The following is a 24401-nucleotide window of genomic DNA, read 5'->3' on the forward strand; positions in this document are numbered from 1 at the left end:
AGGCATTTTGACCTTCCCTGTAATGGAAGCACAAAAATTGAGACTGAAAAGAGGGGAGTGAATATCACCAGAAATGGAAGACAATTTAAGTCCAGCATTTCGGGGCCAGCTTTGTCCCAGACACCTGACAGGGCTTCCACAGTCCTACCTGAGCAGTGCACAACAGTGGGGAGAGACAAGGCAACACTGCTACACACAAGGTGCTGGGCACTTATGAAAAATTCCTGCTGGTCCCTGTCTCCTGGGAAAGCCAACTTGCCACCCGGTTCTGGTTAAAACTGTGATTCTTCTGGGCAAATTAGGATTTAAAGGGAACATTTAGATTTTTCTCTGGATGACACGGAGAAATGATGGGGAAAACTGACAAACACTCAAGAACTGAGGCTCAGAACCTGGCATTTTTCGCTGGTTTGGGATCTTCTTTTCCTTTCTGCAGAAGTAAAATGCTAGGGCAGGGTTAGGAGTGGAGGGGGAAATGAACAGAAAAAGGAAATATCCCTCCTGCCACCAACCATTTTTAGCAAAAAGCTGTAAATCAGCCCAAAGACAGGGAGATCTTTCCCCAGGTTCCTTGTTCATCCCTGCATTGCATATGGCCCAGGTGGGATGTGAGTGGGAACATACAGCAGGGGGTGGGAGAAGTCCCGTTTTCCCACCCCTTCCTGCTGTCAGCAGCGCATCCTGTGGGCTGGGCATTCCTAGCCACAAATGTGTAGCCTACGGGTTTGTCCCTATCCTGTTCCTCCATGCCTGACTCATGCCAAGGACTGTGGCAAGCCATTAATAGGTACTTCTTGAGCTGTAACAAAACCTGCCTTTCTTAGGGCAAATGTGAAGGCATTTTTTCCTGACTTTCCATGGAGAGGAGAGCAGGACATCTGACAAAAACAGCTGCCACCCACAGAGCCACCCCAGAGCTGCTCCTCAGACTTTCCAGCTGTGAGTGAGGTGTCACCAGCACTCCAGGAGGCAGCATGACTAAGAGGAGGACATGAGACAATGTCCTATTGAATGTCCCCACTGCCTGGGGAACAAATCACTTTGCAGGAATCCACAGTGAAAAGCTGTGACAAGCCCCAGGGCACAGAGGTGGGGTCCCAAACAGCTTTTAGAGGTCTCTTAGGATGTAAAATCAAGATCTGGGAGGGAGGAAGTCAAGTCAGACAAACACTCAAAGAGATTATGGAAAACAATTTATTTGACAAATTTCCAAAGTGGACAATTTTAGTAAAACACAGGCATAAAATAAAACTAACTGGTACAATGGGGTTTTGGATACAAAGTAAAGAGTTTGGGGTCCCGATACCTGGGAGTCACTGTTGGTTTCTCTGAAGTGCATGAATTCATAGCAAGAGCACCAGTGGAAGCGCTGAAACAATATCTCACCCAGCCAAACCACATTTTCAGTGTGGTCCCGGAAACAACTGTGTAAACACCAAGGGTCCACATCACCCACATAAGTGATAGCACCTTTGTCAATATATCTTAGAGTGTGAGTCAAAGACCCTGGGAGATGATGGCAGCCTTTCACTTGACTTCTCTGGGCTGAGGATGAGGCCTCAATTCAATACATAGTGCAGTTAGTGGGTTTCCCTAGGGCCCAGGTGCCTAACTCCTAGGTGGTCCTATAGAAACAGTACTCCAAGAGAGCTTCCTGGGAATAAGTCAGCTTCACTCTTTAAAAAAAAAAAAAAAAAAAAAATTAAAAATTAAAAAAAAAAAATCCCACTAACTGGGCTCAGAGAGATTTTCCAGAATGGAGCTTGACCAATAAACAAGTTATCAGGTTATTCATGAGGTTCCTGAATTCACTGTAGGACCATGAGATCATTAAGTGAAGGAGTGCAGTTATGTTGCTTCTTTTAAGGGTTTCCCCCCTCCTGAAAGGCTGCTGCCCATCTTTCCTTTGGTTGGTGTGTAGCCTCCCTGCCCTGAATGGGAGCATCAGTTCTGAGGGATGCTCCACCACCCACCTCTATCCCAGCCCTGGGAAGTGAGTGTCCCATGCCCTGGCTCTGGAGGCCAGACATGCTTGCACACAGCTTGGGTAGTGCAGTCCAGCCCTCCCTCCTCCCCAGGCATGGGAGATATGAACCAAACTTGCCAGCTGTGACAACGATCCCCTCTCAAAGCTTGCTAAGTGTGAATATTTCACTCAAAGCGCAGCATTAGGTTAGGATCATGATGAGCTGGGCAAGTGCTCAACTGATATGTGAAAGAGAGAAGAAAATGGAAAGAAAAAAAAAAAAGGTAGCTAAAAAGAGAATAATCAGCCTTAAGAGACCAGGCTAGATCTTAGTGGTACAAAACCCCTCATCCTGATTCTTGGCAAAAACACAGTGGGACGAGGTTGGTATTTGTGTTCTGATGGCTTATTGCTAGGTGTGCTTGTGTTTTCCTGCTGTGGGGAGGGAAGGCAGTCATGAGCAGCAAGGGAATTTGAGGCTAACAGAGTAGAGACACAGATAATGAAGCAGAGAGAGAAGGGAAGGGACTATGTTCAGCCAGGCTGTGGCACTATGGTTATCTGCATAGATGTAAATTCCTCAGGTTGGTCAAGAATAAGGTTAAATTTTTTTTTGCTTTGTTGGTTTTCCTTTTTAGGTGAGATAGAAGCAGCTATGGCCTTGGCAGAAACCCCCCCAGATGCTCAGTCAACAGCTATCTTCCTGGACACAGTTTGGTAGAAGACACCACGCAGCAGAGAGGTGTAATCAGGCACACGGAAAAGGTGCCGCTCCCCATAAACTACATCGTAATCTGCGCTCTTCCCTGTGACCAGGACTCGAATGTTGGGCTCATTGGCTTGGCTTCCCACTGCCAGCACATAGATCTCAATGTCAGCCTTCTGTGCGTCCTGCACAGCCCTCTCAATGGCCCTGGCGGTGATCCCTTGGGAGTGTCCGTCAGAAAACACCAGCACCCTCTTCTTGGCCACAGCGCGGGCAGAGCGCCGGTACATCTCTGTGATGAACTGCAGAGCAGAATTCACGTCCGTGGCATCATTCATGAACTCCATGTTGTCAATGGCCTTGGCAATAACTGTGTAGTTGTACTGGAACTGAGTTTCCACTTTCTGCTGGTTCCGGCCACTGTACTGCACCACTGAGATGCGCACGGAGTCGTCGGAGGGCTTGCTGGCCTCCAGAAACCGCCCTGCCAGCCGCTTCACAAACTTCTTGGTGGTCTCGAAGTTCTTACTCCCCACGCTGGTGGAGCTGTCCACCAGCAGCGTGATGTCGGCTGGCCCCGTGAAGGTGACTGCAAGGGGAAAGGTCCAGGGCTTGTTACACTTTGGCTGTTCCATGGAAAGCCAGTGAAGTCACTGGCTTGTCTCACAGGCTTCCTGTCTTGTCAGACTTGGGAAATCTCCATTCGTGCTAGCTTTCTTTCCCCTGCCCCAGTGCTATCCTATGCTTGTCCTTTCACCCATTCATTCCTTCTTTTATTTGGTTTAGGACAGGCTGTAGATGTTTATTTGCCTGAGATAATATAGTGACTCTTGTTTAAACACAGTGGCTCTCCTTGTGTGTCTGGGGAACCACTTCATCCTCCTCACTTCCCTTCTTTCCATGGAAATTCTGAGGACTGATTACGCTCCTTTAAATGGAGGTGGACTCCATTAAAACCCTCCCTGTTCTCGCGTTTCAAGCACCTTTCTCCAATATCCCTGCCACAGAACTAATTTTGCTCATGCTTCCACTACTAGACAGTAGGAGCAGATAGTGAAGTCAGTTGCTAAAACCTGGGAGGGTTGCAATCTTTCACAGCCTCCTCTCTAGGTTTGAGATGCCAGAGAAACAACCATCTATGCTTTTCCCCAGCTGCTTTGGGCAGGTATGTGTGTGTGAGAGACCCTGAGAGTGTCTGACAGATCTTGCTCACCTCTCCAGACCAGGAGCATCCCCATTGCAAGAGGTGGCTGAGCTGTGCATCCCCACAAACCAAAGCTCCCACTTCCCCCATCACACCACCCACAGCCCCTCAGCGTGGCATGAGGAGTCAATACTCACTTGGGCAGGTGTAGTCAGGACATTTTTTCTCTGTTAAGAATATAAGAGAGATTAATGTCACCAGCTGGCCCAGAAAAACCACTTGTCCCCAGGTCCACAGAAGGGACAGAAGTTCCCCTCTAGAAGGTGAACACCCACCTTTGCCACCTGTGCAAAGGCTATAAACATGCATGAAAAGTGGTGTGGACAGACGTGTCCTGCAGCAGGTGAGGATAGGGACCTGACCACAAAGTATTCTGAGATACAAGATACCCTTGTCCCAGCTTAAGAGCATGACTGAGGGGACACAAGGGAGGGCATCCTGCATCCCTCACCACCTTTCCCATTGACTCCAGCCCCTGCCTTTCATCCACCTTGGCAGATGTACGACGTGATGTTCTGCAAGAAGGTGTCATCCAGGAGCTCAGCATAGTTGTCCCTTTGAATGGACAGTCCTGGCCTGGTTGGTCTGCTTAAACAAGCAATGTCATTCAGGTGATCTGGATTTGGAGGGTTCCGGAAAATGTCACCAATCCCAAGGGAAACCACCTGTGGGGAAGTTCGAGTCCATCACTGGATGCATTCATCATCTAATGCATTCATAACTGTGTATGCCTGCCACTTTGTGAAGGTGCTTCTAGTGACACCTGTGCCCCTGCCCCAGCCTTGCGTAGCAAGGGCGTGGAGACGCGCGGAGAGCCTGCACGGTGCCGCACAGCTGCCACACGGCAGGTGCCCCGTGCCCTTACCGGGGTGACGTCGCACAGGGAGTTGAGTGGGGTGGGGTCCCGCAGCGTGTCGGAGCGCCCGTCTGTGATGACGATGGCCACGCGCTTGTCGGACGTGAACCTCCGCAGCAGGTTGTCCTTGGTGAACTGCAGGGCCTCCCCAGTGTAGGTGCCCCCAGCAATCCACTGCAGGTTCTTGACTGCCCTGCAAGCACAGGCCCCAGTGAGCCTGCCGGCCCTGCCCATGGGTACTGGAGGAGTAAGAACATGGCTTGTGGCCAGGCAGACATCCCTGCATGAGGATTTGGGTGGAAAACCAGCAAGCTCCTTATTTTAGCCTTAGCACCACTTATGATGCCACCAGCCACCTTACCTTCCACTAAAGGACATCTAGATCATTGGAGCTGCAGGAGCTGCAATGGGGTGAGTGGGGGGAGTGAGTAGGTTCCCCTGGGCCAAACCCCACAGACTCACTGCTTGAGCGCTCCGATGTTGTCGATGTTGGCATCCCCCATGGCCACCAGCTCCTGCGTGTTGTCATGGCTGTACTGCACAACGCCCACACGGGACTCCCCAGCTTCAAACTGTGGGACAGAACAGAAACCAATTAGGGGCACACACCTCAGGGGAACGCAGAATCTCAGAATCCTGCTGATGGTTTCTCCTGCCTTCATGGCAGGCTCTGATGTTTCTCTTCTGCCTTATTCTGGGCAGGCAGAGCCCCACCAGGAGTGGATGCACATTGGGACAAATATGGTGAGAGTAAATGAAAAGGAGACCCAAACCTAGATCTCACAGCTCACTGGTCTCAACAGCAGCCACTGGACTCTCAGGCCCATGGTAGAATTCTTGGGATTGTCCTGTGTGAAGAGTCAGGAGCTGGATTTGATCCTTGGGTCCCTTCTAACTCAGGGGATTCTATGGTTCCATGAGAAGATATGTTTTCAAGACTCCTGTTTTTTTTCCAACACAGTGGTTTTGCTACCCAGCTCTATCTTTTCTGCTTATTACTGGCTCTTTGCCATCCAAAAAGCCCCATGTATGCCCACCACACTAGTATTCAACAGCAGATTATGTGCTTTAGATGTGGCTGGTTATACCTTCAGGAAAGTCTGGATTCCCAACAGCCCTTCAAACCACAGAGTTAAATAAAACATACAGCAGGTTACCAGAGAGGAGGCAGGAAGAAGAGCAAGCATTTGTGTCCCTTCTCAGACTGAGAGACTCACTATGGAGACAGTATTGCTGGGTTTGGGCTGCAAGGGTCATTTTTAGTAGACTGCTTAACTGGGTGACCTAAATCCAAGCTTGGGAGCTGGACATCAGAAACTTCCAACACACTCCAGACACCTGAAATGCTCATCAGAACAAGGGAGAGACTGAGACACTGATTGTTCAGGCTGATTGAATGCTCAATGCACCATCTGCTCTGGGACACGGAGGAAACAGAGTCTGTTTGCCCAAACAGAGTGAAATGTCTATTTTGGGACAACGATCTGCTGTCTAATCTCCATCAATTTATGAATTTGGGAAGACCCACCCCCAGATTGAAGCCAAGCCTGGTGGAGGCTTTTTGGAGTGGCGGCACTTCCCCATTTTCCTGCTTGCAGTGAAAAATAAGTGAGTGCACACAAGGATTTCACAGCACTCAGTGGAAATGTCACCTTGACCCGCTCATCCTTGCTCAGGCGGTCGATGACTTTGATGATAAAGTCCTTGGCAATCTGGAAGTTCTGCAGGCCAATGCTCTCTGAGCTGTCCAACACAAACAGGAGGTCGACGGGACCACAGGTGCACTCTGGAGCAAGGCACAGGAGCGGAAGGACATGTTTTTCAGGGAAACATTTCTAAAGGATGTAGCTGATGCCTGCTGCAGGCCTGCCCAGCTGGGTGCCTATGCCCCAAAGCACGGTGTAAAACAATGCAGGAAAATAGCTGCATAGGAGACTTGAGAGCCAGTTTACAATTTTTTCCATGTGCATTTGCTCCCTAATAAGACATGCAGCATTTTCAGGCTGTGAGTACCCTCAAACCACCCAGTAATTATTCCATAACCCATTCCCTCATAAGCCTTCTCATTTCTTCCATTCACCCAGCCCAGCAGGACAGAGGTGGCACTGGTGAGCTGGAGGAGGCTGACTCAGTTTGCTCTCCTCTTTCTCATTATTGAAGAATATAATGTGCCCTTGGATCCCCCTTCAAGCTTTTGGACTGCAAACCCAACCCATCAGGGCAGCATCGTGGAATAAAGCCCAGCACGTTCCTCTGCTGACCAGCACAAGATTTGGAAGGAAGAGGACAGAACTAGATTCATAGTGTGCCCAGAAGAGACATCCCAACTGTAAAACGGGCAGAGAAAATCCACGCTGCTGGTACACAGGGCACCTTGACAGCTGTTTTCCAGTTGCAGAACCCAGCCACCTCAGCCTCTAATCTGTGTGGCACTCAGAGATTGCTTCCTGCCCTCCCTTGCCCAGCTCATACCTGGTTCTTCCTCAAAGGCTCTCACTACATCTCCATGTAGTGAGAGCAGGGAGGGGAGGGGTGCAAGGAAGGAGAAGGACTAGGAAATGCTTGCAGACCAACTTTGCCAAGTAACACTCACCACAGCAAGCTAGAGGAAAAGGGAGAGAAAGAGACAACATTAAAATTCTTGACAAAGGATTTTTCACACCCTAATGCAGACTGCAGGTTTGCCTCTCTGCAAACACACAGACACCTGGCCTGGACAATCCAAGCTCATGGAGGTTTCTCTCCCACTTGAAATACCCAGATTCTTTCCCATTTCAGATCGTGATGCCCTGACCTGGAGCACCACACACACACACAGCTCTGTGTCTGCACATGCTGATGCATTCTTATTTAAACAAAAATAAAAGCTAAGTAAATCACCAGAATATGGAGCTTAAAGTCAGTTCTCCATGTACCCTGTGTCCTTCCAGCGCTTCATTACTGGCCGTGGGCCAGAAGTCCTCTGCGGGAAATTTGTGCTGCTTCTCTCCATGGCAGGACACCCCAAACCAGACTCCCCCTTCCCAGGGGGGAATATTAGACCATGATATTCAGAACAAAAAAGCACTGCAAAATGGGCCACTCAAGGACTTGTACACAACTTTGCTGATGTTTTCCCTGTACAGATCCACAGACAAACCAGTCTATGCCACATACAAGTGAGACACAGTTGTATGAGCTACTCTAGAGATGGAGTTGGACGTCTGTGGATCAAGGACACTTAATTGTGGCACATGAAAGCAGAGAGATGCCCATGGATGGCATTCCACTGCCTGAGGACAGGGAAAAGCAGCAAAGCAGCTGCCTCTTGCTTATCAAGGCACTGTGCAGCGTGGGAGGAGAGGTACAGGGATACTCACAGCACATCTTCATGATGATGTCCAAGATTTCACATTCCTGAAAACAGAGGAAAAGAAATGTTTGATTAACAGCAAAAACAATGCATAGAGCAGGCCAGCAGGCAGCACCCCAATCCTGTCCCACTCACATCTGGTCCTGGAGGCCCCACGGGTCCTGGTGGTCCCTGTCAGACAGAAGCACAGAGGAGTTACAGGAGCAATCAGTCCTATCTGTGGTGTACTCTAATGGCACCTTGACAAGCAATGCAGAGTTGTGAAAAGCCTCTTGACTTCCCAGTTGCTGGCCCCTGCACTGTGCTTGGAGAAGGAATATCTGCTTGTTTGCATGATTCCCTGCTGCTGCATGGAGGTGGAAGGAGGAGATCCACTTCCACATGTGCCACGTACACCCAGGTGGGAAGGCAACGAGCACACACAGTGTGTGCATGGCTTGGTGTTGCCCCCACAGCACCCAGAGCATGAAGGGATGGAGGGATGGATGGAGGGATGGTGGGACACATGCCACTGGGACCAACCCTGACAGGATCCCTACTTACCGGGGGACCTTCACGTCCCCTGTGGCCCTTTGCTCCTTTGATGCCACTGGGCCCAGGGGTCAGGTTCTGGAATGAAAACAAAACCAAAACTCATAAATCTGTGTGTGTCAGGGGGCAGCACTAGTGCTGGCCGGGGGTCTCTGCACAAATCACCAGCAGGACGGGACTGCTGGGGAACGTGTCTCGAGCTGTTTATCTTCCAGCATCAGTCTCATAACATGGTTATGGCAATGGGAAGATGCCAGCAGCTCACGTCCCCAACAAAGAACTGCATGTTACAACTTCCTTTAAAAGTTTTTTGACCAATCACACAAAGCAAAAGCGTATTGACAGTAGTTCTATCCAACCACTGTAAGCACACATACCTTTAGTTACAACAATGCTCGCTTATTTAGAATACAACACCTACTTGTAAACCTTAAAATACAATGCACAGAGCTCCATTATTAAGCTTAAAACTTCCTAATATCTCACTAGATAGACTCTTTTGTAGCTTAATGAGTTATTCTATCCAAGCGTTAATACAGAGATCATTGTTCTATTCATCCTTACTTTCTACTTCTTATATAACTTTTCTACTGATGAATCTTATGGCTACTGCTTAGCTCTAATCACAGTTCTGCTGTCTCTGACGCCTTCCTTTCGCAGCTTTACCAAAACCCTCTGATTTTAAGGATTCCCACACAGCACCTTTCCCTCCAGATGTCTGATGAGCCCTGCTTCACCATTGAAGTGTTATCTGAGGTTGCTGTACCCAATTAAATGAAGACTTGGAAGGGACACTGGGGAAATCTCCCTCCATGGGCCAGTGATAAAGCTCAGATCACCAGTGCCATCATCATCAGTGCCGCCTGGAAGCATACAAAGCCTTGCAGAGGTGATGCCCACCTCACCTTCACAAATGTGGAAGTTCGCCAGCTGTCAGACACCTGGCAGGTGCTCCCATTGCTATCCATCAGTCACTGCTCAGAGGCAAAGGCTGAAGATTTACAAAATCTGATGAGCTGTGGCCCATCATTGCCCAAGGCCCCTGCACTGTGCTCATAGGAAGAGAGGATTCACATGATTACTCACATCGTTGCCAGGGTCGCCAGCTTCCCCTTCGTCACCTTTAGGTCCGACGTAGCCTTTTGTTCCCTGAAAAACAGGATGGATGAGATGCTGTGCTATCATGGTAAAGTTGGTGCTGGCATGTGGTGACCTCATGAAAGCTGGCTTGGGACAGGGGTGGAGAGCAGCACACAGGCTCCCAGCACCAGATTTCAGTGCTCTTGATGACGAGAACTTCTTCAGTGGCTTTCACTGCCACTGTTTAGGTTGGAAAAAACCTCTAAGATCAAATCCAAACATTAACCCAACACTAAATCAATCCCTCAGCACAGCATTATGCAGTTCCCCTGGGTGACATTCCCAACCCCAAACTCTGGCTCTTGGACTGCTTCAGAGAGCACCCAGCACAAGCTGCTGCCCCTGGGTGTTACAGCCAGCGCAGGACACCTCCACTGGAAGCATCCACTGCAGGGAGAGGTGGGCAGAGAGAAAAGAGGGTTCTGGAGACGCAGGTTGCTTCAGGGAGCCCATTCCAACATGCAGCTGATGGAGAAGTTCCAAGTGCCAAACCACCACCAAGGGTAAATCCTGTGTGGCCGAGGAAGCAGCACACTTACGTTAGTGCCAGGGTTGCCTCTGTCTCCTGGCTGCCCCTGGGGATGGAGAAAAGGAAGTGTGTTAGGTTGGACAAGTAGACATAGTGGTATTACGGTTTCAAGTTTGCACAGAAAACTTACTGGGGCACCTGTGAATCCAATTGTGCCATTCCCAGGAGGACCATCCTCCCCCTGGAAAGGAAGGCAGACACAGATGAGATAAAGAAATTCAGACCCCTCAGATAGCATGGCAGCAGGATGCTGGTCTCCTTGGACAGTGTATCTCCCCAGCAGTACCACTCACCCTTTCTCCCATCAGCCCAGGGTCCCCAGGCAGCCCAGGTGCTCCAGGCAATCCCTTTGGACCCTGAAAGAGGAAGAAGAAGGAGTCAAGAATTGCACATCATTTGAGCTGGGAAAACAATGACTTCTGAGGCAACCAGCTACGAACACAAGCCCACCGTGGAAGTGTTCTGCTTATGCAAGAGCAATGTGAGGGTTGATGCCAGAAAGAAGTTCTTTACTCAGAGGATAGGGAGGCCCTGGAGGTGTTCCAGGCCAGGTTAGATGGGGCTTGGAGTAACCTGAGATAGTGTAAGGTGTCCCTGCCCATGGCAGGGAGGGGGGAACAGGATGAGCTTTAAGATCAGTTCCAACCCAAACTAGGATTCAAACTAGGATCAAATGTTCTAGGATTTCTATGTAATCCAACAGCTGTGCTTGGCTTCCATTTGCTCCCCACCCTGGGGATCAAACCTGCTGCTGGCAGATTCAGGTGGCTGCCCCCAGACAGCATCTTCCCCAGCTCTTGTGATGGGAAGCTCTGTGGTTTGTGGCGTAGCAATAACCTCTCCAAGAAATAACTTGAGGGAGGTGGGGCAAAAGGCAGCTGTGGCCTGAAGGATCCATGGAAATGCCTGGATGGGTCTGCCAGGAAGCCAGTACTGGAGCCTGTGCCAATAGGTTCAACAGCATTCCAGTATCCATGGGATTTGGGGAAAGCCCTGATGGGCAGCACCTGCTGCACATCCCTGCATCCCCTCCCTGCAGAAGAAGTGATGATGAAGCAACACTGACCTCACTGCCGGGGGGGCCATCATCTCCCCTGTAGCCTTTGGGTCCTGAAGGTCCAGGCTCACCCTAGGGAAACACAGAAAGTTCTCTCAAAGGGGCTTTCTCTTGCTGCTACTCCTGCCCTGAAGGGCTGGTTCCTTTGTTTTGCGATTTGATGGGTAGAGGTGCCCATTGGCAAGTTAGGTCCACTTTGGAAAGCCTCAGAATGGACCTAGAGATGAGGGTGAGTACTGATGGAGAGGTGCTTCAGGAGCCATGCCTGGCTTCTCCTTTTCCTCCTCACCATTTTCTCTGTGAAACCCTGTGGGAGGTAGATGCCTGCTGAGCATGAACCAAACCCAAAAATTTTCTGGGCTGAGGTGTGACAGGTATGAGCCACACATCACGTGCTTTTAGTGGCAGCCGAGGCCCTCAAAGCCATCCCTCTCCTTCAGAGCTCACCCCAGTAAGAGAGGACCTGGTGGGAAGAGGACCAGGGAGGACGGGCGGATGCTTCCCAGCATCCAAGCACAGCTGTGTGGCGCAGTGGCACCTCATCAGCCGTGACACAGTTGCCCCTGGAGGACGGTCCTTGGTGCAAGCACGTCACCCTGAGGGTGACACAAACCTCCATGTGCCTTCTGGCCTGGACAAGTCTGGGTCCCAGCCAGGGTGGCTCTGGGGAGTTTCTGTTCTCGGGAGGCTGCAGAACCCTGGCAGCGTGTGCTGGAACAGACCAAAGCTGTCACGCTGCCACATCCCATCTGGGCAGCGGCTGCTTGCTCCACCAGCTGCAGGGCTGGCCAGAGACACCACGAGACAGGAGAGGAGGCAGGAGGAGGGCTCTTTTCTCTGAGAGCTCTGCAGATGCCCAAGGGAGTCCCTCCATTTTCTACTCAGTACTCACAGCCCTTTGCAGGGTTTGCTTTCCAGGAGGTGAGATATGATGGTGGACAATGAGTGGATAGTGATGCTCTGCCATCACATCAAATATTCAGGTAACATTTTGTGTGGAGCTGAGGGTGCAGCCAGTCCCCAGGCAATGCAGAGGACAGAGGGATGCATAGACCTGGTGCTGAATATCTATACATGTCATACACACCCTTCTTCCAAGGAAAGGTGTCCTTGTGGGTGCAGAAAACTTAAAATAGCACAGTGCAGAGCGCTGAACTGCTTCAAGGCATGTGACCTTATTTCTGCACAAAAATCCAGAAGAGAGAAACCTTGGAAGGAATGACAGGAAGTCGTGATCCTTCACACCAGCCAAGGCTGGAGCCACGGCACCCTTGGCTCACACTGGCCACTCTCATCCTCACTGCAGCCACACAGCGCAAATCCCTCATGGCCTTGAAGGAGTTTATGATGGATGATGCAGGATTTTGGGTGAGTATCTCTTGTCCACTACTTCTCTGGGTGCAACAAGCACGCGACAGAAGGGATGGGCACCATGGCCAGAAATAAAGAAGGGCCACCAGACCTGTCCCATGAGGCTCAGGGAAAGAGCGTGCTGGCCTTTAGCTTCTCTCAGATAGAAACAGGATGAAAGGGAGTCATAGGTTAGCGGGAGCAATTTCCCCTTGCCAAGAGAAACACACTCCAAGGTCCAGAGCTCGCAGATAACATGGCTTGAAAAATACTTGTGTTTGCCAAGGTCCCACTCTTACCCAAACCTAATTACACATTTATTTTTAATTTGGCCAAACACAAGCATTTTTCCTCAGCTCATGGAAAAATCATCCTCACTTTGCAACTGCTGTTCAAATCTCCCTGGAGTGGTGGGAGCAGTGGGGCAGCCTCTGGCCTGGGGAGGCACTGGAGCTGCTTTTGTAATGCTTCCCTCTCTGACAGGGGCTTGACTCGAGTTCAGTGGTGGGGGGGGGGAACTGGTGGCCCACAGGAGACGCCATTCTTTCTCCTCTTCCTCCCCAACAAGAAAGGCTGGCTGGAAGTAGGATCTGTCCCAGCCTGGCTCCCCACCACACTTGCATCAAATTTTTGTCTTCTACATGGTCTTTCTCCTGCCTTGAACCTGGAACGTGCCTCTACCACACAGAGTTAGAGGCAGCTGGGGCTCCAGCCCCAGCCTCTTTTGCTGGCACCAGCCTGCAGCACCGATCAGTGGATCGTTGCATGCATACGTCTGAAGAGTTGCTTTCCCACCAGGGCCACCTCCCTAAAAGACACCTGAGCAAGCTGGATTCTGCCAAACTCTCTCCGCACAGTGCAGGTCTGACATGGGGGTCACCCATACTGGGGACAATATGAATGCAACAGCCCCCCTTTCATGTTCTGCACTCCAGATCTTCTCCAAGGGCTCTGCAACATCTGGCCAAGGGGAAAGGAGTTTAAAAGCTGTCTCGCATCTGTCTGCATGCTGGCCTCCATGCTTCACCTCTTGTGGGAGTCCTTCTCTGCCAGTGTGGGAGTGTTTATCTTGACACATTCCTCTACCTTGGGATCCATTAAAACTCTGATGGTGTGGATAGAAGGGGAGTTGTCCTACAGAGCCCAGTTCAAGGGTGATGTTAAAGTGTGCTTGCTCAGGTGCAAAGATCCTGTTGGCCATTGCCATCAGTGCCATGGCCATGAAGGAATGACCCAGCAACACCTCCACACCTCAAGTTATCAGTTGGGAAGAAGGAGCCTTCAACCGTGCAGGGGACAGATGCCTTCCTCAGGCTGGAGGTGGTCAACCCTGCTCTCCAGGAAGCCTGTGGAGTCTGAGATCTGTTCTTTGAGGCACACAAGGCACAGGCAGACCCCAGAGCAGGGGGGTCACACCTTCCAGTCAGCAGACTTGAGGAGCACTGGCTCTGGGAGAGGCTGTCTCTGCAGGATGCCAAGGGTGTCAGGGATACCGCTGGGGCCACGCCAGGATATCCTCACTGACACAAGATGTGTCACTGACACCCCTGAGTGAAGTGAGCAGTTTCTGGCCCCAGGCCTGAACATTCTGTGTGTGGCTGCATCTTGCACTTGCCAGTTTCCAGTTCTGTCAGATGTGTTGACATCTGTTTCCATGGGATTGGGAAATGGTGTGCAGGTTGTTCTGCCCACAGCCCAGCAGCTAAGTCTCCATTTTTCTGGTCCTGTTCATATCCCAAATTCTCATAGAAATCCTTGCCCTTCTTCACCAGCTTTGCTTCCTGGTCTGGAAGATGCTGAGAAGTTGCCCCAAGATGCTGTGGCATCAGTTAAACTTCCCATCCCACTCTCCCTGATGTCCCAAACATTCCATCTAAGATCCAGAAGGTTAAAGCAAGCTCTTACCTGGTCGCCAGGTGGACCGAGGGGTCCTTCCCGCCCTTGGTCACCAGGTGGTCCTGGCTCTCCCTGAAAACACACACAGAGGAGCAGGTGTGGGTGCAAAGAGACCTGTGTGCAATGGGGAGCAGGGGTGCAGCACCCACAGTGGGATGGAAATGCAGCCATCCAAACAGGCGAGGATTTGAGGCAGATTCAGGAATTGAGTAGGGAGCTGTCAGAGATGGAGGAAGATAAAGACAGGCTAGTGTGGCCACACTGAATGCAAGAAGATAGCCCTAAGAGGAAGGCCATGTGAAGCTTGCACCTAGGGGACATTTTCCTGCCCATTTTGTGCCACAAAAGCAAAAGGGTGGAGGGATTCATCTTTTGCAGATACACGGAGCTGGCCCTGGACCCAAACTAGCCACACTCTGCACTCATGGCTGCTCTTCTAGAGCAGCTCCTGCCCTGGGCAGTCTGCGTGGGGAGGAGCACAGCTTCCAGGATCCTGCATCCTTCCTCCAGCCTGCCATCCCTATGGAGCTAAGGGGATTTCCATGGGAATGAGGCACAGATAAAGAGAGACACCCTCACCTCTCACTCCCCTCTCCTTTGCTAGCACTCAGAGGCCTGAGCCAAGGCTCTTTGCAGAGAACTGACAGGACAGTAGGGCACAGAAAACCTGAGTCTCAGTGGTTTTGCAGCCCATCAGTTCCAGTAGAAGGAAATATCCCATGGACATGGCTCAGTTCTCTTTCACTGAACAGCCTTCCACAAATCCAGCAGAGCTGCATCCCAACAGGGCAGTGTGACTGCCAAGGCCAGGCTGGCTCTGCAGCACCTTCCTCATCCAGACACATAGCCAGGAACGAACAAGTCAGGGAGGCAGAGGAGAGGGGAATTTGGGAGAAGTGGTTGAGAGGTTGGTGACCTAAAGCTGTTGTTTGCAACTTAGAAGCGTCCAGATGCATTAGCCAAACAGCAAATATAAAACCCAACTTCCAAATGGCCCTGAGACATTTCTGGCAAGGTTGCACAGCCTCGTGCTTGGACTCAAAGTTGGAAGGAAGCAGCCCATCATCTGCTGAACAATTTGACTGCAGGACACTGGCGTGCCTTCGTCTCCCGCACATCTGCCCCGCACACCCCGTGCAGTGACACTGACGCTCCCTGAGCAGCACACAAGGAGGGGGAGGCTGCCAGAGGCCCCTCTGAGCCAGAGCTGCCCCCTCCCAAGGCAGACCTTTGCCCCCATCCAAGCTGGTCCTGGCTGTCCTGGCTGTAGGGACAGGAAATGAGTGGTGCCACGGTGGACAGGATTATGGGATGCTGCTGTGGAATGCCCTGGCTCCCATCACCCCCACCCCGCACAGAGCGCCCCTTGCCCCTCCCTGTGAAGTGGGGCACGGCTGCTGCTGGCCACATGTTTGTCCTGGCCTGCTGAGGGTTCCTGCCTGTCCCTCCCACGCTCACGCTTGATGACTCACCCCAGCAGGCTGGAAACATACTTTCCTAGTGATTCCCACTCAAAAGGGGAGGGAAGAGTGTTTTCCCTTCCATCCATACCCACTCATGCTGCCCTGCTGCTGGTTGTACCTGTGCCCTCCTGCCCGAGCCACTGGTAGCTCACGCAGCCCCTGAGCACGCAGAGGAGGACACCTTGACCCTTTCCTCTTCATTAACTAGTTTTCCAGTTGTGAGGAAGGAATTGACAGCTGTTCACTTGCTCTTGGCTTGCTGAGCGTGCTCTCCTCTGGATTTTTTGGCTGTTTGGGGATCACCTGCCAGCATAAAGGGGCGACAACAGATCCCTCCCAAACTTGCATGTCAAGGCACTGAGCTTGCCTGCTGGCCCAGATGCTGGTGGAGTTAGCTACTGGACACCTATTCCCAGCCCCTGGCTTCCAAGCATCCCCTGTCTTGCAAGCAAATGTGGAAGGCTGCCCTGCGGGTGCAGTTACCGGCTGTCCTCTTGGCCCACGGTCCCCCGGCGAGCCTGGGGGTCCTCTCTCCCCATTGCTGCCCTGCAAAGAGAGGGTGGCATCACAAAATCAGGGCCTGTTCCTGGCAGGCCAAACCCCTCCTTCACTGCCCACCTCTGAGCAGGCTCAGCCCCAGGCCCCCTCCTCCTCTTCCGGAGGGTCCCAGCCCCTGCCCGGGGGTGGGTGAGAGGCGCTCCCACTTACCCGCTCTCCAGGAGGACCATCCTCACCTAGAGCGCCCTGTGGAGAAACAAGAGGGGTGCTCAGGGCGTGGGGATGGCCAGCAAGCACACACATGGGCATCACAGGTAGAGAACTCACCTCATCACCAGTCTCTCCAGCTGGTCCAGGCTCACCTGGGTTCCCAGGAGCTCCCTGCAAGGCACAGGCATGCACACAAAAGGTCAGACAGCTCTGGATCAAAGCCCTGCACACTTGAAGAGCTTTGGGCAAGCTCTGCTTCAAAGCCCAGGCTGTAGCAGGGGTCCTCTCACAGAGAGCAAGAGGATGTTCACACAAAGGTGCTTCTTCACCCACCTTCTCTCCAGGGTTGCCAGGAATCCCCTGTCGGCCAGGCTTTCCATCATTCCCAGGCTCCCCCTTCACAAGAACACAAGACACCATCAAGACTGCATCCAGCAGTGGATTTCAGCTCCCACTGCACGGAGGCTGTCAGGAGCCACAGTGCACCCCAAGCCTCTTTCAGGGTTTTGGTGTCTCCCCATTCCAACAGATCCCTCCCTACTCCACTCCCAGTGAAAGCCACCTTTTCACAGCACTCCCCTGATATCTCAGGGATGCTTTGTGCCAGGCTTGTGGGCACCCTCGAACTGTGGGCACACTGTGGGTGATGGCAGCCTCCTCTAGTGAAGAGGCCAGTTTGGACAGGGCTTGGAGCAACCTGGTCTAGTGGAAGGTTCCACCTGCCACCTGCCATGGCAGGGGGTGGAATGAGGTGGACTTGAAGGTCCCTTCCCATCCAAACCATTCTGATTCTGTGATAGTCTTGCCCCAATCAGTGCAAACAATTTCCACCTCTTCCTCCTGCATCCCTCCTCTGCGTGAGGCTGGGCAGAACAACTCACCTTTGCTCCCTTGGGTCCAAAAGCACCAGCATCTCCCTTCGGTCCAGGTGGGCCTTGAGCTCCCTGTTGAAATTAAAGGCAGTGTCACTGAAACCTGAACTGGTGACACCATCTGCAGGAAACTGGGCATGGACTGAGCATCCCAGCAGCCTGGCAGGCGGCTCCCGGTTGGGATGGACAGGAGGGATATGGCCAGAAGGGACTCCTGCACCATGGAGCTGTGCCAGCAATGCTGCACCCACATTGCTGAAACACTTCTGAAGCTCGGAGGAAAATTACAGAAAAGGTGGTTTTGGGCTGCTGTAGCTGGACTACAGTGACACTGGTGTCACCACAGATGTGTCATCCTGGGAGCATGGAAAAGGCAGGGAAACTGGGAAAATGCAATGTCAGGCGGCCCCAGGGCAGCTGAGGACAGCTTCCAGGCAAGGATGAGGCAGAGTGCCGCAGGGTCAGCCCCGAGGTGCCATGCCTGGGATGTATGCATCACACATTTCCAAGCACTTCCCTATTTCCACACACCATCATGGCAGAGCTGTTCACTTGCATGCAAGGGGCACCCACAGGGTACCTACGTCGAATCCGGGAGAGCCTTTGCAGCCAGGTAATCCAGGGTATCCCGCTTCACCCTGTCAGGCAGCCAAAACGGGGGTCCCCAGTGAGTGACACTCGCAGGAAGACCCCATCCATCATCCCAGACCCCTGGAAGGGACATCCCAGCCCCATTCCTGCCTGGGAGATGGATGGCCCTGCAGGGAGGGAACTCCACTGCTCCACAGGCTTCATCCCCAGACCCCACAATGGTTTTGGAGGGGCAAAAGCCAGGGTGTTCAGGCCAAGCAAAGTCCCCTGGAGCAGAGATTTACCTTCTTTCCGTCAATGCCATCGATTCCACGCCTGCCTTTCTCACCCTGAAACAGAGTACCAGGACTGTGAAGTGATTCCCAAATTCCCAGTGCCTCCCAAACGTCAAACAGAGGAAAACTGTGCAAAAGCAGAGTCTGACCTTGGCTCCTTTGGCTCCTCTTGAGCCCTGCAGAGGGAAGGACAGAGGTGTCAGACGTCCATGCAGAGCAGATCCATCCCCCCACCGCAGTGCAGTCCCCACACCAGCTCAGTCCGAGGACTCAGGCATTTACCACTCCTCTGCACGCTGCTGGATCCCACTGGATCCCACTGGATCCCTGCTCTTGGCTCAGGCAGTGCCAGCAGGAGGGGTGGATGTGGGGGCACATAGCAGACCCCAACACCACGCAGCTGCAGGGCCAGCCCGGGATAACCCCTCATGGGGACACGGGGATCTCTCCCAAACATCCCTGCTGTCCTCACCTTTTCTCCTCGGCTTCCTTTGTCACCCTAGAGAGGAAGGGAGAAAGGGAAATGGGAGAATGAGAACGCTGGCAGTACAAAGCCCATGGTCCATCTCTGAACCACCTCTGTGAGCCTGCAGCCCCACATACCTTCATTCCTTGGTAGCCAACAGGTCCCATGTCTCCTGGTCTGCCCTAGGGCACAGAAACACCGTATTATAGATGTAGATACAGTCACCACCATTGGACAACATCCCCCCAGACTCTTGATATGGGACTCAGCTGCCGTTGTCTCACACAGGAGCCTCTCCCATAACTCTGCTCCTTGTTTTCCTAGTCTGAGAGCATGGGATCATTGTGGAGGGCCAAGAGGACTTGCCTTCATCTCCACCATCTCCAGCTCTTCAAGGAGGTGAGGGAAACTGGGTGCTTGGGGACATGTCATTTGGGAGGAAAGGGAAGGGCAGAAAACCCTTGGAAAGAAAAAAGGCATGGCATGGGGTTTTCAGTTTGGGAGCACACAAGATGGGTAACTGCAAGCTTAGGTGTGTGGGAGAAATGTGCCTCCCAAAAATAAGTGTGCCTAGTAAAATAAAAGAGGGAGGAGGAGGGAAATAGTTTCCTCATGCTCTCAGGTTATTTACCAAAGATTTCCCTGTAACACTGCTGTGCTTGTTGTGTCAGAGGACACAGGAGGGAGCCCAGAGTCCACCCCTGGGCTGGCACACATGAGTCAGAGACATGTCCTGCAGGAGGGACGGCTATTTTGGGTGAGGAACAAGGAAGCCTTGTAGCAAGAGGAGGAGCCTCCCCAGTGCACGGCAGGCATGACTGCACACCCCATAGAAACGGGATGATGCCGGTGAGGATGCATCCGAGAGGTCAGGCCAGAAGCAGCCAAAAAATCAGCCCCTGTGCAGAGTCACCAGGGCTGATCCTTCACTTACTGGGTCTCCAGCCTCTCCTTTCTGGCCGGGAAGACCTGGCTTGCCTCGTTCTCCCTGCAATACAGGAGAGAAACACAGTTAGTTCATCATCCCCAGGAATAGAAGGATGACCTGTTGAGAGAAGAGCAGGGAGGATGGGAGCAGAAATGCTCCACAGATAGAGGGAGCAGATGGTGCTGGCCATATGGGAGCATGGTGTGGGTCCATGCCCCACAGGTGATGTTGGGAGCCTTTTCCAACCTTCTTGGTTCTATGATAATGATTCCAGGTCTCTGAGTATCCCTAGTGAGTCTATCCCACTGTCCCAGTCCCACAGTGCAACCACAACCAGTCCCTCACCTCATGGCCAGGGTCACCAGGAGGTCCAGGGGGCCCTCGGGGAGGCTGCAGGAGAGATATGTGGGTTAGACCAGCCTGAGGCACAGCCTGGGGCCACAGGGATAAGAGGGAAGGGGACAGGGCTCTCAAAAGCCTGACTCACCTGGCACTCGAAGGAGCAGCACTGCACAGAGGGAAGGAGGAAACAGCATTAGAGGAGGTGGCAGTAGCAGGGCCAGCCTGCACCCTGCTTGGGGGGGGGGCTTCCCAGGCTTACAGGGGTTGCCTGCAGGGCAGGGCTGTGCCACCAAGCCCCCCTAGCCATGGGTCACCCACAGGGGACAGGCTCAGTCACAGGGCGACACTCACCGATTGCTCTGTGTTAAGTTTCTGCAAGACAAGAAAGCAAAGAGAAGGGATTTAAGAGGGACAGGAGGGCCTGGGGAGGGGGCGGCCTGGGGAGGGGGTGGGCAGTGCTCACAATCATGTCAATGATGGTGTTGATGGTCTCCTCCACATCGATCTCCCGGGTGGGCTTCAGGCTGGTGGCAGTGAAATTGCGGCGGTAGGCATGGTCCGTGGCAATGATGTTCAGCCGCTGGTCCTGGGGGTGGGGAGGGCAGAGTGAGACCTGTGGGCACCTGTGCCAACTCTGAGTGCCCCTCCTTTGTACCCTGGGGGTCTCATGGTTCCACTGGGGACCCCCTGCCAGGAGCATCCCTGCTGTGTGGTCCCTACCAAGTGGTTGGGGGAGATGGCAACCGAGAAAACTTTGATCCCCAGGAGTTTTGCTTCATTGGCAGCATCATCCAGGCCTCCACAGGGCTCCTTGTAGCCTTCCAAGGGATGTCCATCAGTCACCACAATCAGGTATTTATTCTCCTTGTGATGGGAACCACTGGAAGGGTTTAAACACAGGATTTAACGCTGAAAGAATTTAGCTGGAGAGGAGTGGTTGGACACCGGGGGACACTCACCCCAGACAGTGCCCCAGCCTGTGGTCAGGGCGTGGCTCATCCCAGCAAAGCTGGAGCAATTTGCCACCCCTTTCCCCATGCTGTGATCTCTTTTCCCAGCCTGGGGACAGCTCTGCACAATGCACAGGGGTGTCCCAACCCAGAAGCTCCCACACCACCCCCACGCCCCGCTGTGCCCGCTGCGGCCTCGCCGCCTGACCCGATGAGCAGCTCCTCGATGCCGCGCTTGATGGCGCAGTCGGTGTAGGTGCCCTTCCCGATGTAGTTAACAGACGACACGCGGTTCTTCAGCTCACTCTGCCCGCTGGGCATCGGCGTGAGGCTCTTGATGAGCACCACCTCATCGCTGTAGTGCAGGGCTCCCGCGTTCCACACCAGGTTGCGGTCACAGCGGTAGTACCTGCACGGACACACCAGCATAGAAAATGCAAATCCTCTGCACAACAGGGATTTGCCAGGGTTCCCTGCTCTCCTGCAAAGCTGGGACATGCTTCCCATGCAAAGCACTCCATGGGACCCCAGGATAGCTTGTCCCGTGGGTGGAAGGGCAAATCGATGCCATGGGTGGGCATCTGCAGGGATCAAACAGCTTGGCAAGAGAGGCTTCTGGAAGAGGTGCCAGGGCCTGGAGCTGGGCAGGAGGGGCTGAGCCAGATAGCCAGATGTGTGTGTGTGCGAGGCAGGTAACCACTGAAACATCCCGCAAAGAGGTTTTCCACTGCCAGATGTGTTAAAATCAGAGAGGGATGCCTCCCTTGGGAGGATGCTCTGACTTGGGGAAGGATAAGTGAGTGTGTGTGTGTGTGTGTGTGTGTTGCAGCCCTGTTCTGTGCACTGACATATCCAGCACCTGTGACTCCCTGGGAAAGAAGCGCCACCTGTGCTTTGGCCACTGCCCCAAAAAGATCTTTTCAGGTTATGGAGACCAATCCCAAAGGGATGTGGTTTCTTTTCCAGTAAGTGAGGGCCAGTCCCAAAGGAGTGGTGTTGCACATCTTCTCTCTGCCCATCAGGAGCTGTCCCAAAGCCACCTGAGCCTTGTCCCGTTCCCTCTATCCCACTGCAGAACTGAGCCAGCAGGCCTGAGCACAGGGGAGAGTGATGCTGCACTCATGGAGGCCTGGCAGGTTGCTCCCAAGCACAAGGCTCCTGATCACTCAAAGCCTTGTAGACAACTCTTCTGCCTGGGCAATGGACAGGTGAGCTGCCCCACCCTTAACCCTCCTGAGGTAGGGCATTGCCCTTCCAGCTGGTGCAGCACTGGGACATCCTCCCCACAGTGCCCCTCTGGGCACCAGCACACATCTCCTGCTGCCCTGAGGAGCTCAGCAAGACCCACGTGCCTCCAGCGCCTGTGGTGCCCCTGTGCATCCATGGATCTCCTGCCTGCAGTCAAGCCCAGCACCACCCCTTCTGGGATCTGGGAGCTTTGGTGCTCCTGGGCATCCCTGGGCATTCCCTTGGGAAAGACAGGGTCCAGCCTTGGTTGGTGGCTGCAGAGGTGGGTGAGGAGAAGACAGATAAAGAGCTGGGGAACAGGGTGGGTAAGGGGCACCCGAAGTGGGGACGCGCCAGTGGCAAGGGAGGGTTTGCCCTGCAGCTCACCTTGTGAGTGCTGAGTTTAACCCCAGAGGTGCCCCACTGCCACCCCTGCACCCAGGACATTCTGGGCCTGAGTACAGCGACCAGCATCGCTTTGGCACTGCACAATAACCACACAGCCCCCCAGAGGTGGTGGGGTTGGGCTGCCATGCCTGCCACTCCCAGCAATTCCTGCCTTTCCTGAGGGTGGGTGCTAGCAGCCCTGTTAAAGCCACGCTGCTGCTGTCTAGCACAGATAGAGAAAAAACCAAGCAGCTGAGCACTGGGCGAGGGGGGAGAGGCTCCCATCCCCCTCCCCAGCATTCCTGCTTTTCTTCTTTTCTTCTGTGGACAGACACGCAGGGCGATCTCAGCATCCCACCCAGCAGCAGGCTCCATCCCCAAAGCAGTCTGGATAAACCCCTGGGGGATGTACCTCTGGGTGAGTTTATCAATGAACCGGTTGGTGAAATCTTTCACTTGGGTAACCAGGTCCCCAAAGGGCTTCACCCTCAGGGCAACACTTTCTGAGGTGTCCAGGACGAAGAACAGGTCCACAGGGCAGTCTGGGAAGAAGTGGAGAGGCAGGAATTGGCCGGCAGTTCTGCTGCATTGCCTCCCCCTCCCAGGCTTCTCACACTGCCCACCCCATTTCCCTCTTAGCAGGCTCCTGGGATCTCGGCTAAGGGGAATGCTTTCACATCCTTACCCCCTTGGCATCAAGATCACTTTTTCAGAAAACATAATTTTGTGTAATTTAACACTTTCCTATACTTTCTTGCCTGTTTCCATTCAAAGGATATCTTTGCAAGACCTATACTACTTATTATACCAAATAACATGCAGCTGCAGGAACCACTCAAAGAAATGAAACCTGTTTAGCAATCAATGCAATAAGAAAGTTAAAATTTTCTGAACACATCCTGCCAAAAATACAATTTTAAGAAAGAGCAATAACATAAACTTCCCTTAAGAGCCAGCATCCAGCCCAGAATAGTTTAGAAAGCTGGATTGGTATCAGCTGTTATCCCCCTCTCCTGCATCCCACTGCTACGGGTAACTCCAGACCAGACAGAACCGAGGAAAAAGAGCCAAAAAACATGAAAGGGGGTACTTCTTGCAGATCCTCTCTAATCCTGCACTGCTCTCCTCAGCAAGCCCAAACGTCCCGACAAATCTGTGGTGTGTCTGCGGCAGAGGCATCCATCCGCAGGGAAACAGCAGTCAGGCTTCTCTGCTGATCCCGGGAAGGAAAACCACCCTGGAAAGCATTCCAGGCTTACCTTCTGTGCTGGAGACTTGGGTGATGATTTCTGGGCGCTGAGCACATGAGCCCCCCCACAGGAGGCCGGCCGGGAACAGCAGAGTGAGCAGAAAATCTCGCAGCCTCATGTTTCTCGGTTCAGATTACCATCGAGCTGGATCCAAGGAAATAAGCAGGGCAGAAAAACCCAGCAGCTGAGCGAGGCCACAGTCTGGAGGCAGGAGTTGCTGAAGATATTTTTTTTTTACCGCTTTCCTCTTGGTTTCTGTGGGAGGAAGAGAAGGCAGGAGGGTAAGGGTGAGGAGGAGACTTCTCCACCCCAAGGACGGAGGGAGGGATCAGGCGGTGTCAGCTGTGAGTCAAAC

The 24401-nt window shown here is 52.8% G+C and overlaps 1 protein-coding gene across 1 annotated transcript; it reads right to left on the minus strand.

Moving 5' to 3' along the window:
• Nucleotides 1–2597: 2597 nt before the first annotated feature.
• Nucleotides 2598–24164, minus strand: COL6A1 (collagen type VI alpha 1 chain). Its single transcript, XM_058028197.1, has 35 exons — nucleotides 24056–24164; nucleotides 23209–23338; nucleotides 21391–21591; nucleotides 20953–21112; nucleotides 20696–20818; nucleotides 20584–20604; nucleotides 20378–20398; nucleotides 20236–20280; nucleotides 19897–19950; nucleotides 19100–19144; nucleotides 18969–18995; nucleotides 18646–18672; nucleotides 18506–18550; nucleotides 18215–18268; nucleotides 17640–17702; nucleotides 17092–17154; nucleotides 16876–16929; nucleotides 16759–16794; nucleotides 16534–16596; nucleotides 14597–14659; nucleotides 11351–11413; nucleotides 10578–10640; nucleotides 10415–10465; nucleotides 10295–10330; nucleotides 9702–9764; nucleotides 8628–8693; nucleotides 8220–8255; nucleotides 8092–8128; nucleotides 7326–7334; nucleotides 6385–6518; nucleotides 5195–5304; nucleotides 4742–4925; nucleotides 4367–4541; nucleotides 4014–4043; nucleotides 2598–3261 (listed from the first exon to the last, which is right to left on the minus strand). Exons 1-35 carry the CDS (start codon nucleotides 24162–24164, stop codon nucleotides 2651–2653), a joined length of 3072 nt encoding a protein of 1023 aa, XP_057884180.1. The 3' UTR covers nucleotides 2598–2650.
• Between the last annotated feature and the right edge of the window lie 237 nt (nucleotides 24165–24401).

Source organism: Melospiza georgiana, chromosome 7 (genome assembly GCF_028018845.1).
Source record: "Melospiza georgiana isolate bMelGeo1 chromosome 7, bMelGeo1.pri, whole genome shotgun sequence".
Classification (NCBI taxonomy): domain Eukaryota; kingdom Metazoa; phylum Chordata; class Aves; order Passeriformes; family Passerellidae; genus Melospiza; species Melospiza georgiana.